Source organism: Manacus candei, unplaced genomic scaffold, assembly GCF_025592945.1.
Source record: "Manacus candei isolate 608988 ecotype Guabito, Panama unplaced genomic scaffold, ASM2559294v1 h1tg000017l, whole genome shotgun sequence".
Taxonomy (NCBI): Eukaryota; Metazoa; Chordata; class Aves; order Passeriformes; family Pipridae; genus Manacus; species Manacus candei.
The window spans coordinates 28905490-28923177 of NW_026138065.1; the positions used below are offsets into that span (position 1 = coordinate 28905490).

General features: G+C 36.4%; 1 protein-coding gene across 19 annotated transcripts in view; it reads right to left on the reverse strand.

The window, feature by feature from the left end:
- NRXN1 (neurexin 1) overlaps positions 1-17688 on the reverse strand; it is a 699771-nt gene that overhangs the window by 377382 nt on the left and 304701 nt on the right. For all 19 annotated transcript variants that reach the window (XM_051783684.1, XM_051783683.1, XM_051783658.1 and 16 more), the window contains 2 exons: positions 5663-5785; positions 35-416 (listed from right to left, as the gene is read on the reverse strand). In XM_051783684.1, the coding sequence (XP_051639644.1) occupies positions 35-416; positions 5663-5785 (505 nt within the window). The remainder of the gene's footprint in view (positions 1-34; positions 417-5662; positions 5786-17688) is intronic.

The window sequence follows — 17688 nt, forward strand, 5'->3', positions numbered from 1 at the left end:
ATAGACTGGTTTTGTCATGCTGATCCATACATACCCTTTAACTAATTCAACCACAATGAAATCATTTCCATCGCCACTGTTATAAAGTATCAATCCATCCAGAGAGGTGGTTTTGAACTGGAAAAAAAGGTGCATAGATGTATACGCTTGTAGCGTGGCCAGTGCAACATAACTTGCTTTTGTTTTAAAGGTTACAGGGTCTGCTATGATGTTCCTGAACCCAAATCTTGCATTTAGCTCACAATAATCGATGTCTCCGTTTTTACACAAGTCAATGTATGCCATGCCATTAAATGTGAGACTCTGTAGATGCCCAATAAAATTAGAAGGCACAGAAGACAGGTAGCGCCGTTCTGTTATTATTCCTGTTTCTATGTTGTGGAATTCCAGCCGTGTGTGGTCACCAGCCATTTGACCTTTAAATAGTAACAAGAAAACATGTGTTAGCATCTGAAATGGGAGGTCAAAAAGCACATCATGTGATTAAGTATCTGCATCAATTTCACACTTTTCAGAATGTGCAAGGCCAAATCTTGGCTCCAATCATCCATAATACTGGTAAATCTAGGAGCCTCGGCACTGAGTTCAGTATGTTTGGATAAGGCCAACAGCAAGATTTCTAAACTGAAACACAATTACCACAGTATATTGAACTGCCAACAAAATCCCTTACTTTGGTTACACTTTACCAGAGGTGGGGTTTTACTATAAGCAAGTGCAATTACTCAACATGAAGACCACAAAGGCCAACCTCAGAGCTAAACCAGCAATATTAGAGCCTCATGAAAGAGAGACATAAAAGTTTGAGGGATATTATTCCATGTGGTTTGCTTAAAAGTGCATAATTTGGTTAGAGGCAGGAATGATTCCTGTTTCAGTTGTCTTAGGTACATAAATGCTGGCTCTGCTGCAAACCCCTGTGGTGCAAGGGTGGACAGTTACTTGAAAGCAACTAAGCTTTATACCATGGGGATAAACCATGGGAGAAGGGGCAAGGCCCAAGAGATGGGCAGAGCAGAAAGTCTGTAGCAAGGGTGTAAGCCAGCATCTTGTAATCCTGAAAATAACAAGGGACTTGCTCACATCAGAAAGGTGGTCAAAAGGAAGCACCACAGATGCTCTTGAGTCTTTCTTTGTCATGCAAGGACCCCTGCAGAGTAAAAAGACTGAAATTTGCTGACCCTATAGCTAATCTGAAGGAAAAGATCAACACTGTCAGGATACACTGCATAAAGGTCAGGTAAGTTTTTAATCTAGTTATTAAATACTTTTCTCAGCACATCAAAAATTTCTCCACTGAAGAGAGCTCTTTTCTAACAGAACTTATTTTTTTTCCATGCTTATTTTGAAGAATTAGGGCAGTATTATCACAAGGCTGATTCATGGTCACATTGTGTGGGTATGGTGACAAAACAGCTTTTTATTACTAATTGATTTCACCACTTAATGTACCTTTTGCAAATCATGCCCTAGATTTCCCAGTTCCTTAACTGTTTCATGTCTCTCATGGTACAGAGAAGGTGAAGAGCCGACCTATCCAACCTGGACTTAATGCTGGCATAAAACTTCAGTTCTCACAGTGGCTCTGCAAAGCTGTTGGCAAGACAAGTTCCCTCTGTCCCTCCCTAAACATACTATTCCAAGAGAAGAATGTGAGCTCTGACCCAGGCTGGACACATTCATCAGTGATGCAGAAACCCTGGTGGCAGTCTTACACAGCTGTACCTTCATAGCTTTCATAAGCAAATGTCTGTGTACGTGTGTGTGAACAGGGAAAAGACAAGGTAAAGATAAATGTAGATATTTGGGCTTTGCCCAGGGAGATGAATTCACAAACAGGTTAAGTCACAACACTTACAAGTACAGGAATCAGTGAAGTTACAGTGAAAACAGCTCTGCAAGTTTTAACACCATTCAGACCACACACGCACAAAAATTGCTTTAAAAATTTATGATCAATATTTACAAGTAGTTTACTTAGCTTCAGGATGAGTTCTATATGAGAACTTATTCTATGGATGTCATTAAACACCATCACTGTCTGGGATCTGTACTCATATGGCAAAGCACTGCAAGAGACACCTTAAACCCCAAGGACAGTTGTCTTGATGTTGTTGTTTCTAAACATCGGTTCTGAAAATACTGCTTTCCCTGATGTATTAAGCAAAAGCTGGTTCTTCCTTGCAGTAATGAGTCAGGGAGCTGCCTTGAAAAATGCCAAATCGGTAATTTTTGCAAGGACAAGAGCTGTGTGTTGGTTCACAGCCAAAGAACTGAGGATCGTGTTTTAGAGGGTAACATTATGTATTCCAGCCTTATATCAATTCAGATGGCATTTCATTAATGTCATGGCAAAAATCCACTAAGCTTTGGCCTGTAGCACAGTATCCCCACTACATTAAATGTATTTCTTTCTTGAGCATAGTAATAAAAAGTTCCAGAATCTGGGCTCACATCCCAAGTTTCCCTCTAATATTTCAGTTCTTCAAACACTCTAACAGGACTTGAGACTTCACATAGTGCTTCATGGGATTTGCAAATACAGCAATGAAGAAAAAGAGAGAGTGCAGTTTGTACTTACAAGGTTGGACATTTGGGGTTTTGTGCAGGGTTTTTTTGATGGGTTTTGGTTGTTTTGGGTTTTGTTTGTTTGTTTGTTTCTTGTTTTTTTTTTTTTAAACTTACCAAGTTTATGTACAAAATGCACTACGTGCTGCAATGCTATGGGACATAACACAACAGGCCAATAGAATTTCTGTTCATAACCATAAGCTAGGTGTCTATTCTGTTATCCAACTTTGGTGACCTCCATCAATTCACTTCTGTTTTCTGTACATTTTCAGAAAACAAAGTGTATCAGGACTGCAAGTATTTAAACTCTTTTATGATGAGCAAAATCTCTGAAACCATCTGCATGATTTCCAATGAAAGCTAGTTATGATTCTGTGTTATATTATTTATCCATGCACACATTATGCATTTGTCAAAGATAAGTAAGCTCAATTCATGGATGAATAATCGATATTTTATAATCTGTAAAAACTGTAAAGTCAGGTTGAATTATTTAATGACTTCATCTTAAGCTTTCTGGATCTGATGCATTTGGTGTTTGGTTTTTTTTTTCATGTATGACATAAGAAAGGAATCAAAAAAGGAAAACACAATGTGTGGCAGGGGGAAGCTGGAATTTTCAGTAGGAAGTCAATTTTCTTCCTTATTCTCCTTATAACATCATAGTAACCTTTCATATGAGATATAAATGGGTTATATTTTAACCGAATTTCTGATTGTTGGGACACCTGAAGAAAAGTTCTAAGCAGTTTAGAGCAAGCACGCTCCAATCTGATATGGCAACTCTTACCCTTTGCTTTCAGGAAATTCAGAGCTACTACACATTAAATTCTATCGAAACTATCTGAAATTTAAACTTGCAACTTTGAAAATACTCACCATTGAAAAAACAACAACAAACCCCAAAAGCAAACAAACAAACAAAATCCAAAAAACACCCCACACAAACCAAATTAAAAAAAATCACAGTCCTTAGATGACAATAAAGATTTTATGTGTAGAAAATGTGATATTCCTGGGACTAACGGCGTTTTCCCCGGTTACCAGACTCTCAAGTCCCCTCTGTTCCTTCTCTTATGCCAGTTCTCTCATCAGTGGTGGAGGAGGCCACAGATTGGCTACACAGTTTCCTGCAGGGAGTTTAGGAAGCTCAGGAAGACTTTCCCTCCAAAATACTGGGGTAACTTTCTCCCTTTGGATGAACAACATTAAACATCTGTGAATTATGCAAACGTAGGCAACTTCCAGCTTGAAGAACTGAGAGGGATTTCAAGTCAACTGTGTAGTTTCTGATACAGATACTGGGATGTGAGAAGAATACAAGTGTTGTACCAGAAATCTGGACCCACAGGCAACACTTCTGATTGATCAGGAGGCAACTGAAAGGACTCACTTGCTTTGGCAGATAATAGAATAGAATAGAATAGAATAGAATAGAATAGAATAGAATAGAATAGAATAGAATAGAATAGAATAGAATAGAATAGAATAGAATAATTTCAGTTGGAAGAGACCTACAGTGGTCACCTAGTCCAGCTACCTGACTGTTTCACAGCTGACCAGAAGTTAAAGCATGTTATCAAGAGCATTATTGAAATGCCTCTTAAACACTGACAGACTTAGGGCACCAACCACCTCTCTAGGAATCCTGTTCCAGTGTTTCAGCTATTTGTTAATACCATGATATTTGATAGAACCTATAGTTATCCACAATGAAGAGGGATTACAAGAACTTAGTACTGCATTCTGTGCTTATTACTTTACCTGACTAGACTCTATATGATTGAAACCTCCTTAATCCTTCATATATATTTTGAACTTTTATGAAGTTGCACTGAACAGTCGGGACTGAACCCAAAGGTGAAAGTAGTACTTCTTGGTGGTTTCCTAACCAGTAGTATTTGTAAATTAGAAATCTGCCATGAGAAATCCAGGAATTGTGCATTTGGATCTTGATGCAAGATCTAAATATCTTCCTCTATATTAGAATATGCCTTATTTGAGTGGCAGTTGAAGCAGCAAGTTTATAATATTTTTCAGTACACTTACTCCAAAGTGTACATAAATTTAAATTTATATATTTATATATAAATTTATAACTATAAATTTAATTTCAAAAAGAAAGTAAATTATTTAGGCCACCTACAGTCTTGGGAGAATGACCCTAAGCATCATCACATACACAAACTTCATCTCTGGAAGATCTATTGGTAATTTTTGATTCTAGGAAATATATTCTTGCAACTATTGAATACATAAAAATTATTTTTCTACCAGTGACATGGTCTTCAGTGTTCTGTTGAGTTGAAAAGGGAATATTAATGAAGGTGCACTCCTTTTAAAAACCCACTTAAATTGTTATCATTTTAACAAAGCTTAGAACCAATGATAAAAGCTATTTAATGCTACCCAAAACCAAAGGAAAATATTAAATAGTTAACACAAAATTAGGTACATTGCATTGTGCAAGGAATGAGGGTCAGAAGCCAGGTCTGTTGCTATTAATAACACATATGTAAGCGTTAACTTTTTACAGAACAAAATCAATGTGTTCTCTATTACCCTTTCTGATAACACATACATACAAACATATTTCTAACATCTGCTGGCATGCATGTAATTTTTTCTCCCATGCCAACTGCTATTTTTAGTATTTGTTGCCTAATATTTAATTATTGAGGACAGCTGATGCAAGATTTAAAACACAATAGAATATCCTTCAAACATTTATTATATTCTTTCTTACAGCAATGGCTTAGAGTTCAGCTCTAACAATGTGTTGGCAAAAGCATTTTACTTGCCTTCTCATTAGCGATGTATCAAATCACTTCTCCCCAATTACTGTATAAAAACATTCATTTAAGTCAGCACGAAGGTTTTCATTAATTTCAATAGCAATCTTAGAGCAACATTAATATCAAGTGTAATAACACACTTGTTGTAACAGTATTTCAAGATGCATAACATGGCTTTTGAATCCTACTCAAGGAAAGCAAAAAGCACCTGTTGCTTTCAGATAAAGTCATTTTACTTCTGCTATTTTTTGTTCTGTGTTTCCCCCCAGTAACACGGAGTCACAGTGACACACTACCTGTCACGGCCTGCTGGTCATCCACCATTAACTTTAAACTTTTTCCTCGCCGAACCACACGCACTGTGTGCCACTCATTATCATTGAGGTTATAGCCAGCAAAAAGGGTTTCTGGACCTTTGCCTGTAGGATATGCCAAACAGTCATTATGCAATCTTTAAATCAGTTTACATGTGAACCTCACAGAGAGAGAAGACAGAGAGACTCGCTGGGCAAATGTTAAAACTCACCAAAAGTCACACCAAGCAAGAAAATTACCAAGTATAAGCAAAACTCAGATATAGAACTACTACATTAAAACACTGTTAATGTATATTAAACTATGTAAATGCACTTTATATGCACCAGGTTTTCATAAATAGGCACAGTCAACACATATTTAATTGTGCACTTTTCAAAAATATACAGACCTTTAAGAAACGGGATTACTGAGCCAAAAGAACTTCAGCATGCACTTACAAGACTGATTTTTTTTCTTCTTTAAACATTATTTCGTGGAAAATAACAAGTGGTAAATGTGTGTGCATGTGTGTTATATTTTTCTTAATTTATGTCGACTTCTCTCTTCATTTAGGCTCTGTTTATTAGGACTTCTCAGAACGTCATCTATTACCTGATCATCTAGATGACTTGCTAATATTCAGATCCAGTGCCTTCTTATGTTAGCAGAGCTTTGAACCATACTTTCCTTTTTCATTAAATGGATACCTTTTTTGTAATCTGCTATTTTTGTCAGCAGTACATAAAACATTTTTTTAAGCAAATTCTATGTATAGCACAATGTATTTGCAATAACCAAAGTATTCACAAACCTAGGATATCTTTAATGCCTAGGAAAAATTTTCTCGTAAGAAAAGGATAGTGGAAATTGTCACTTGCACTGTTGACCAAGAAGAGAAAGAGAAAAAGAAAAATTCTGATTTTGAACTGTCATTGATATGAATAGGTGATTGAAAGAGCACTGAATGAATGAATCAAAAATTATATGCTGGCTGTCCAAAATGTAAAGCTAATCTGCAATTAACAAATTACATTCTTGTAAAATACAGATGTCCCTGGTTTGTTTTTCAGTTCCTGTGGCAGAATAAATGCTGCTGATAACTAAAATTTGCCAATTAATTTCTGATCTCCTCGTACGAGAGAGGTGGAGGTCCTGGAGTGTGTCCAGCAGAGGGCAACAAGAACAATTGGTGGACTGGAGCATCTCTCTTATGAGGAAAGACTGAGGGAGCTGGGCCTGTTCAGCCTCCCAAAGAGATGACTGAGAGGGGACCACATTAATGCACGTAAGTATCTGAAGGATGGGCGTCAAGCAGCTGGAGCCAGGGTCTTCTCAGCAGTGCAAAGCAATAGGACAAGAGGCAGTGGGCACAAACTATTGCACAGGAAGTTCCAGCTGAATATGAGGAAGAACTTCTTCACTTTGTGGGTGACCACACATTGGAACAGAGTGCCCAGGGAGGTTGTAGAGTCTCCCTCACCAGAGATATTCGAGAACCATATGGACACATGCAATCCTGTGCAATGTCCTCTACAATGACACAGCTTGAGCAGGAAGGTTTGACCAGATGACCCCACTGTGGTCCCTTCCAAGCTTACCCATTCTGTGATTCTGTAAAAGAGGCACATAATAAAATCACTTTTGACACAAAAACATTATGGTTACCCTTAGTCAGACATTATCTCCACTGTGTCTCTTCCAGGTGTCTATATCCCATGTATCAGTCTTCCTTTGAAAGGGATATGCCACTAGCTCTGAAATTGCTCACATTTCAACTTAGATTCTTTTCCAGTCAGCACAGGCTAACTGTGATGGGGGAGGTCTGTTCATAAATGGGTATTATATGACATTATATAAAATCAAAGCCTCTCTGACTTCAGGACTGCACAGAGGGAAAAGGACACAAAGAGCTTGATGCAGCTGTTCAGCGCACTGGACAGTTTTCATCTCAGATGTTTTCCATTTTATATCAGCATTTTAAAATTCCTGCTGGTTTGTTGTCCTGCTTTTATATGCAACTTTTGCTATTTTGAGCATGCCAAGGGATCTCCAGGAACAAAAACATTAGCTACAGCACAGGTAGTGAGATTCTGATACTTTCTCTATGTCTCTGTATTGACACTAAGGTAGGAAAGGTGTTTGAACCCACCAGAAGGAGATGATTGGTGTCAACTACCTGAATCATTCTGTTCCTCACATGTTTGCTTTTTCTGACAAAAGAAAGACCAGTTTTTGCATAAAGCTTAAGTAAATAATGTTCTCTTTGAAAGTGGTGATACAGATCTCTTAAGCAATTTCTATTATTGTATTAGGTGCTTCAATGGAAGCAATTGTTAACTAGCAATGGATGAATTTACAAAAAATGCTTAGATAACATGAGCAAAAAACTTAGTGAGAGTCAATAGGCCTACCTAGAAATACATCATTTAGTATTATTGTAAATATATTTGCACTTCTTCACTTGTTAGTCCAACTCCTTTTTTTTTTTTTTTAATTTTTAAAGTAATTGAACTGCTCAGTCTACCTTATCTCACTTCAGATTTCTAAAAGACCTAAAAGCATATGCAATTTTAATTTACTCTCACATTAAGAACCCTCTGTAGGGTCCCATTCGTGTGAAGTTGCCTTGGTGTATATAAATATCAAATCCAATTTGGCTGCTCACATTTATACAAGCAAATATATCTATTAACTTTTAATGGCTAGGGACTTGAAAACTCTTCCTGTTGTAAAATTAAATGTATGTTTTCCTATGCATCAGTCTATTTTCCTTGTAAGAGTACTCTGAGTAAGAAAAATCAGGTCAGAACTACTTGTAAGCTGCCTGTTCACACCGCACGCAATCCAAAAGAGGATTAATGGGACCTATGGTGAAAGGGTTATAAAAAGGACAAACCTGGATATAACATGCTGTGGGAACAGTGCATTGAAATCAGTCCTGGCCTTGTGCAAACTAGCTACCTCACATGGAAGAGACTTTTCTTTCCTGAAGCTGATCACTAACATAGAAAGGCTTTTCCTTTGTCGTAGAGAGGACAAGAAACTACCAAAAAGCAAGATGCAGTGCCCAGGTATTGTGCATCTACCTGTCCCATCATGCTCCATCTCTGCAAAGTAGTATAGTTTTCCATGGCAGCTGGAGAGGTAGATGAGGAAGGATGGATGCTCACCATTCCTGTGCAAATGCAGTGCTTGGGCTGCTTCCTGGCCAAGAATATACTTTTGCATATAAGAGCAGCAAATGTGCTTTTGAGCAGAGTATTTAGGAGAAAATTATCTAAATACTTAAACATAAAAACCTGTAGGAATCCCTTGAGACCCCCCAAGAGTACCAGGACTGCAGAAGAAGACTCTTAACACATCTTGTTAAATGGTGTTGGCCAACCTCAAAGCTAGTTTATATTAGTTCTTTCTTCACTAACTTTCAAATATATTGACCCGAAACTAATTTAAACATCATATTACTGAGATCATAACCATTCAGAGTCTTCTTCTGCCCTGGTTTATAGTTCTCTATTTTATAGTGAATCTACTATAAATTTATATTTAGTAAATCATTGACTCTCCAGTCTTATTCTGACTTTACACTGATCTGATTCCATTTCATTTAAATCACACCAGCAGAAAGTGCTCTTAAATAAGCGTATTTAAATAAAAATTGGCATATTGCCACCTTTTTTTTTTTTTTTGGCAGGTGGCTGTTCTGGGTTTTTCAAAAAAAAAAATTCAATATCTCCCACAAAAAGAAAAGCAAGAATCCCAATTAAAAACAAAAAGTAATTTTTTTTTCTCATGGACTGATACTATTCTTCCAAACTTATGTCCCTCTGCTTCTATTTCCCACGCTGTCCTTCACCTGGAATTCATCTGTTTCTTTCTAGACAGGTCAGGGTTAATTTGCTTCAAGTACCCAGCCAGCCCTGGTTCACATTCTGAGCTACTGATTCTCTCAGATACTAATATCTCATTCATAAACCTTTCCTTTCTGAGACAAGATGCAAACTGGAAAAAAAAATCCACTAAGTATCTCCTCTAAGTACCTCCTTTCATACTTAAGTATGAAATTTATTATCAACGTCTGTGTTCAGTTCTTTTCTTGTTTTTAAGGCTTAAATAACTACTGGATTTAATGTGTCCCTAGAGCAAATGGATAGTACCAAATAAAAAACTACTGGCACTTTTATGGCTATCATAATTTGCTCATAGTCCATCATACCAGTAAATTTGCACATCCATTTAAAAGCATATAATTGCTTGTACCACAATCCTTTTACACAGCAAAATGCAGACTGTGCAGTCAGTTGATACAGGTACAAATCTTGATGTTGTAGTTCGTTATGAACTAGGACATATAAATGTAAAGTCCTAAAAATTCCAAGTTTTAGGTTTACTGAGGCACCCAAAGTTGAGCTTACTTTGTTGTCAGCACCTCAGCTGGAACTTAACTGTCTTTGGTCCTTTTCAAAGTTAAAGGAAAAAAGTATGAACTTCCAACACAAAAAATCTTATTTTCAGTGTGCTGAACCTGCTAAATGTTCTCTGGAGATTTCTGTTCTCTTTACTATCTTGTCAGGAGCCTATTCAGCCTAATTCAAGTACTGAATCAGTCGATTAATGGTGATATGCATACTTTTTTCTCTAATATATATCTATCCCATGGTGCTTTCATTTTAACCAACTATTTAAACAGAACTTCATAAAAAAACCAACTGATCCTTTTGAAAGGAGGTACCAGCTTTTGGCATTGCACCAAAACACTCAAATCTAGTTTTCTGAACCAAACACCCAAATCATTATTGGTTCTTACAGTGCCACCCACCACTACCAAGGCCCATACCAAAATCCTTGGGGCATTCAAATCTGCAATCAAGAGTAGATATTAAAAATGAAGTATAGAAAGAAGGACAAATTAAATAGAGACTAGCAATGGAGACTGGATGGTTCAGTGAATGCTGTACTAACCTATGGAACCCAAGTTAGATGCAGGCAAGTCACGACTATCTGTTTATCGGTCAACATAAGAAAGATCAGTGGTTTCAGCCTAGTTTGCTCACAGAAAACTATGAATACTACAGCTATCAATATCAGGTGGGATTTAGGCAAAAAGACATTTGGACAAGAAGACAAAACCCTGAGATCACTTCAGTTAATAGAGAATGTTACTTTAAGTCAGGGTTGCCAGGATTTCAGACAGAGTTTTACAGCTAAAATAATACATACATTACAATTCAGCTTGCTATGTATAGACAGTTGAGTGTCTCTGAGAGACACGAAAGAATGTTATTGCAAATACCTGTTGTCAAACTAGAGAACTTTGTGCCATTTCATTTATGCTGCTTTCCAGAGTAAACCTAGTTTGCCTCTAATCAAGGCTTCTGTTCCAGCATTCAGCCAGTCACAGTCACTGTGCAAACCTCATGAGGCATCTATATTACATACAGTCTACAGCACGAAAAGTTCAGAAAAGTTTCCTCCAGAACTAGGTATAGAAACACAAGACACATAGGGGAAGGTATTATCCTTCATTATCCTTTCTTTGATGGTTGGCTGCAGAAACATTTCTGGTTTTCCAAAACACTCATGTGCAAACTTGAATTTAAAAAATCAATTAATATAGTGGATCAATTATATCTTAAATTACTCTGTCTGTATCATCCTGAAATTCCCTGACTATGCATGCTTTTTGACAATAGACAAACTACACTGTCTTTTAAAGATAAAAAATATGTATCATGTTATCATTTACAGCTAATCGATAAGTTAAATTAAGAAAGTCTTATTGCAGGTCGAAGAAATTTTGTCCAATATACTTTGTTCCCAAAAAACTCATACAGAAAATTCCACAAGAATGGTACATTCACTGAATTATATCAAGCAAAACTTATCAATCTTGCACTGCTTGATCAAAATGTTCCAGCTCACAACAGCTTTACTATAGGCAAAATTGCTTTTGTAATTTGGGTGATGTATTGGCAGTTTAGGGTATTTTTATTACTTTTTTTTTTTTAAAAAAAAGACATTTCAAAAATTAAAACAAAGGAGATTGGAGTTGCTAATATCTTTCATTAGCCTTCATTTCAGCCACAGATTTGCCCATATTCTTTAGAATAACAGGAATATAATGTTAAATTTGTTTCCATAGAGGCACTCATACAGAAATGCAGAAAGCTAAGCAAGGCACTTTTGAAAATTCTACTGGCTCCCTCTACATGACCAAACTACAAACGGACTGCATTTCATATTGATCTAGCTCACTAGTAAGGAGAAACACCATACACAGTGAATTCACTGGAGAAGAAAAATCCATAGAAGGTTATGAAAAACAACCAACCCAGGAATGTTGGATTCCAAAATTTGGATATGAGAAAAAGAAAACTGCTAGGTTTAAACAAAAGCCTTGGGCTAACAGAGACTGGGGAAAAACCTCCACCTAGGGTCCAGACAAGGATCCATTGATGTCAGGGTTCGGAATGTCCTGCCCAAGCCCAGAGAAACCATGCCCTGATTTCATCAAGCCAGTGCAGAAGACCTATTGTGTTTTATCTCTCCCTTTGTGTTCCCCGGATCCTGTGCATTCTGCAAACCTGAATACCTCTTTGCCCCATGTAATACCCCTAAGATTAAGTGGGTTTTCCCCATGAGGTAATTGTAAGACCCCAAATTTGTTAACCTGGGTTTTTCCCTTATGTCATCCTCTGAAACCCCCTGTTTGTAATAAATTGTAGTAGTTACAACCCCCTGTTCAACATGTAGACCCTAAACTCTTTAAATATGAACCTGTAAGTCCAATAAAGCATTCCAGTTCTCTGCCTCTGCTGGGATCATCGTAGCTATTGACTCGCTACACAGGAATCAAGCACCATATCCAGCTCTGAGGACACAGAGTTTTCTACAGACACTTGTATGGTTCCTTTCTCTCTGTTCTGTGAATTTGCTTCCCCTGCCCATGGTTTGAGCTGCTCAGTATTTCCCCTCTCCTGACTTTGTCTTCCTTTTGCCTTAAGCAAGCTATTTACATACTCATCAATTAATTTCTTTTAATCTGTGAGATATGAACTGTTGGTGACACATCAGTATCTAAATAGAGTCAGTGGATCCAGGTGGGAGGGTAAAACATAGATAATCTATTAGATCAATTAAATCTAAGGATTCTTCCAATAAAGGTGCTGATGATGAACCACTGTCTTGTGAAAGCCTATTTTCTACAAATAGAACAAGGACTGGTACTCAATTTCAGCAAGACAAAGAAAGAAAGAAAAACATCAGAAAGCAGTAAACTTTAGAGTTGGAAGTCTTGGTCTCTAGACTTCCACGACAGAACAAGACATATGTAGAAGACATACACATGCTCTCCAAATTGGGAAGTCTGCTTTGCTGGTTAATAATTGGGTCTATAATAATTTGAAACATATTTCCTGAAAAAATGGTCTTGAAATTGCAATTACAACCATATGTGAAATCAGAGCACATGAGAGGATAAAACTGATTTTGTTACTGAGTTTTGAAATGTCTAACCCAACCTAGAGACATTTCTCAACATATTACTCAAAACATTTATGGCTTAAAATTAGCTGCATTTTGATTTAGTTTTGTAATTCATATATCTAAGTAAATGAAGCACAAACAGTCCTAAGGACATGTAATTTTCCTGTTGGAAATAATGAAAGAAAAGTATCTTTTAAAAGCAGCTAAAACCAGAAGTCAGCTAGATCTCTGTATTTTTAATAAGTGTGAAGTTTCTCTTTTGTACTGTTCTCTGAGGATCACGACTATCAGAAAATGTGCTAAAGGTACTAAAGGTTTTATGAATCTACCCCAAGGCCCTGAACTAAAGGGACTTTAGTCGTGGACTAAAGTCAATGAGCTTGAAAAATATGGTTGTTTCTTTGTCAGCTCACTGCTGAACCTTTTGAGACAAATTTTCAGAAATCATGCTGAACTCAACAATTGACTTTGCTCTAGGTAAGGTGAACGAGAACTTTCAATACATGGCAATTCTATGCTAATTTGAAGCAAACTTGAGTACAAAATTATTTACTTTTTACTTAGTGACAGTAAAGAAATGTCCTCTTGCAAAGATCATGTAGCTTCTGTAGGTCTGTAAGGTCATATCGTGCCTTGAATCATGCTAAATTTTCTAAAATAACCTCAAAACCTAACGGTCTGAGTTGGTATTCAGCAGATTCACTCTCGCAAAGTCCTTGTGTGTCTTTAGTAAATCTTAATTTGTTTTCACCTTAGTTTGACATGGCTGCTACAATGAAAATTTCCAAACATTTTAAGCTGAATACATTTAAACACTTTGTTTTAGGTCAGATGCACTTAACACAAACACTTTCAAGTCAACACCTTTCACTTCATTCTGCCTAAGCTATTGTAGTACAATAGGAAAGAAGCCATTTCACAAGCCTGCTATCCTATTTTCTCAGGCAAGTTCCCAGTTCCCAGAACACTCCTGTAGCTGGGCCTGAGAAAAGATCACAGAAGGATGACAGTAAGGGAAGCCAGATGAACTGTCTGACCACCAAAGAGGGGAAGGACTTGAAGAACTTGGACTGAGTCACTGCAACAACTGACACAATGACACTGAATAATACAGAGAAAAAAGTCAGTTTGGCTTGATAAATGAAATTGCTTGTTTGTTTTTTAAAATATCATCCAACACAAGCTAGTATATTGCATAAAGAAGAAAAAAAAAAATGGGAAATTTTAATTCATTTACAATACTGAAATTTTCCCATGCAGAATGTTTTTATTACACAGAGCTTTCTTATACCGAGAGCTTGTTTCAATGGAAAGTTCCTTTTAACCCCCATTTAACAAAAACTTCGTAAAACTGGTGGACGAAAGAATAGCTAGGTCATCTAGAGTTACTAGTGTTTACTTTTTTCCATTTCTATAACAGGAATAGGATTGAAAATCATAAGAACTGACTCGGGAACTCCTATGTAAAATAGTACTAAGACTAACATGAAACCCCAATTTTAAGCAATATTGCTTTTTTTTAAAAGTAAATAGTCACTGTTCAGATATGGCTTTAATGGCATCCAGAGTCTCTAAAATTCAATAATTCTGTACAAATTCAGAGTTCTGTAAATAGTACTGACTTGTGAAATGTGGTTTAAAACAAGAGAAAAAAAGGTGATCCTATAATGAATTCAAGTTAATTTTCTGCTTTGCAAAGGAGAGTTAGATTTTTACCTCAGCAGACTCACTATTCTAGTCTTGACTACCCGAACCAAAAGTCCCAAACCCTACAAAACACCAGGGTAGAAACACACATTCCCTGTCCTGGATTTCTAGAACCAGCAAGAATACGCCTCGAAGTTTTCAAAGAAGTGAAGAGCAATAGAGCTGGCAATCTTCTTTTCCTTACACATAATCTCCAGAAGTTACTATTCAAATACAGTGCCTCAGCTTCCAGAGGAAGTTTGCTGTCTCTTCTGAAGAGATCTGGAGAAATTCTGACTTGAAAGAAGGATTTCACCATAAGATGACTATCTAAATAACTTTGATAGTCTGGACCTTAATCACTGTTCTACAAATTGCTGTCATTCAAAAAAATGTTTGCCATAAACAAAGAACCTGAAACATTCAGCTGCTACAGGAAACAAATAAAACTGATCTCTACCTGTACCCTTCTGATCCTGAAGAACCATGTTACTGCTTTCCACTTGAACCCAGTGAAGGGAGAATAACCTAACTTATAGCATTTTTTGAAGAAAGAGTAGGTACTTTTTTTTTCTTTTTGCTGAGAGAATTGGAAAATTTGTTGTACTTTGGCTAGGTTATAAGTGACAACAGGAAAAAAACAGAAACAGCTTTAATCACACATTAGCTTGACTTTGACATTGACTGTGCCCATTTATATCAAAACCATGGCTGTCAAAACTCTGAAGTACATTTTAAAATATAAGTAAGCACAATTTAAGTATGCTTATCCATAATTTACCTTTTTATAAAAAAATACTTTTATATTTAGTCAAAATGAACATAATAGAAAAAAAAACACTTAAATATTTCATTTTACCCTTATATTTTACACAGTGCACTTAAGAATAAGCAGATTGGTAATTAGCTGGCATAGAAGAGAATTTGGACTGTGACTTTATTTTAAGAATAAGCTCCTTTTAATTTACAGGTGTCTTCATCCCAAAAAACTGCTGTTACAAAATAGTTACAACTAAATCTCACACTGATATCCTCTTCTTTTTTTAATTAAAATGATGAATGATAACATTTTGCCTAGTTAAGAGTAATGAGAATAATGTTTAAAGATTTATTATCCTTGATTATATAAGTGTTTTAAAATATCTTTATACTCGTCATGGATCAAAAAGCATAATTTCTTGACACTGCTTATTCTTGGATACTGTTACACAGACAGGAGTCAAGCAAGGAGGACTAAATAGACATTTCAGATTGTTTTCAGAAATTACAAATAGATGAATACAAAGGTTGATCTCTGTTCTACAAACAGCCTCCACTATCTTTGATGGGTATTCTCTTGCATGCCTGAGTAAAAAAACACGTCTTTTAAATTTTATTACATGGAATTGATTTCAACATCAAGAGAATCTCTCCAATGCTCTTGTGCCATTTATTATCTCTTAAGGTTTGTGCTCAGCATCAGTGAGTGACAATTTTTTTGAACAAAACAAGTAAGCTTCTTGACAGAAGTTCCTACTTGCCCTTTTTGTTAAGATATGCTCTGTGTCTTGCTTTATGTAATTTTAGGAAATTAAGAATTGACTTTTATAGGCAGTGCTGCTCTTATTCATAGCCAATTATCTTGTCACCTGACTTCATAAGTGTCCTATCTCATGTTAGCTGGAGATGCAAGAATACTTCTTCCCCTGAGAGTGAATGGTGTAGCTGTTCCCTCCTAGGAAACAGCATACTTGCTTTCAAGCTGCTGAAACATTATATATACCAAAAACTGCAGAGACAATTCAAAGTATAGCAGTAACCACAACACAAATTCATCAGGTATTTTTCACCCATACTCAACAACTATAGTGCTCAAATTTTAGTAAAACTAAAATTCCTTAAATGTCAGTGAGCATACTAACTATGCTTCTTATTTTCACTTCTGATCCAATTTTCACAAGTCACACGTAAACAGTGAAACGTAAAGCATGTGAGTGAAAGATGGAATTTTGACTTACCTATTTGTTCTTTCTTCTTCAGACAGATCTTACTATTAGTGAGAAAAACAATGTGCGGAGACAGAGAGGAACTTCTAACTAATGAAATGTTATTTCTACATAGATGTGCTTCGCTCCTTGGAGAAAAATCTCAAAGAATATAAAACCATGAGAAATAATACCAAAGAATTACTATAAGCTACAAGAACCACAGCTTCCTTTTTTCCTTAATTGCTTTTCCTCGTTCCATGTCTTGGTCTTCATCTTGTGTCTTGTTGCTTCAAGACTGCCTAGACAAATAACTGCTGAAGAATTCTTTGCACATTTCCCAAAGGGGACTGCATCTCAGAAAGCCAACTTTATCTTGATGTCTCAACTCAACAGAATAATATCTCCTTTGAAGTGACTTGTCTGATGGATTGAGGCCTAGAAATCAGCTGGAAGGGAGTATAAGTTAACCTCTTGACATGTCATCCAAAAAAGCAATATGTTTGGATGGAAATTTTAACAGCTACCTGAATATAATTCATTAAAGTTATTGTCAAGAAGAGATAATAAGGAAGAAGTTATGTGGTTCCAGTAATAACCTACTGAGTGCTTAAAATGTTATGATAGATGTTTCATGCATTTTAATAGACATAAATGCAAAATGTGCTAGATACAGAGTAAGTGCTTTTAATACAAGAAACTGCTCACCAGTGACACGCACTGGGTAGGTGTTTTTAATGTTATCAGCTCTTCAAAAAAAGCACACTGAAAAATGAATTACTGTTCTTATAACATTAATGAAGAATAATGTTGTAGCTAAGTGCTTGCTAGACTTTTTCATCAAGATTGAACTTATGAAGTGATGACTTGCTGCAGAGAAGCGAAGAAAC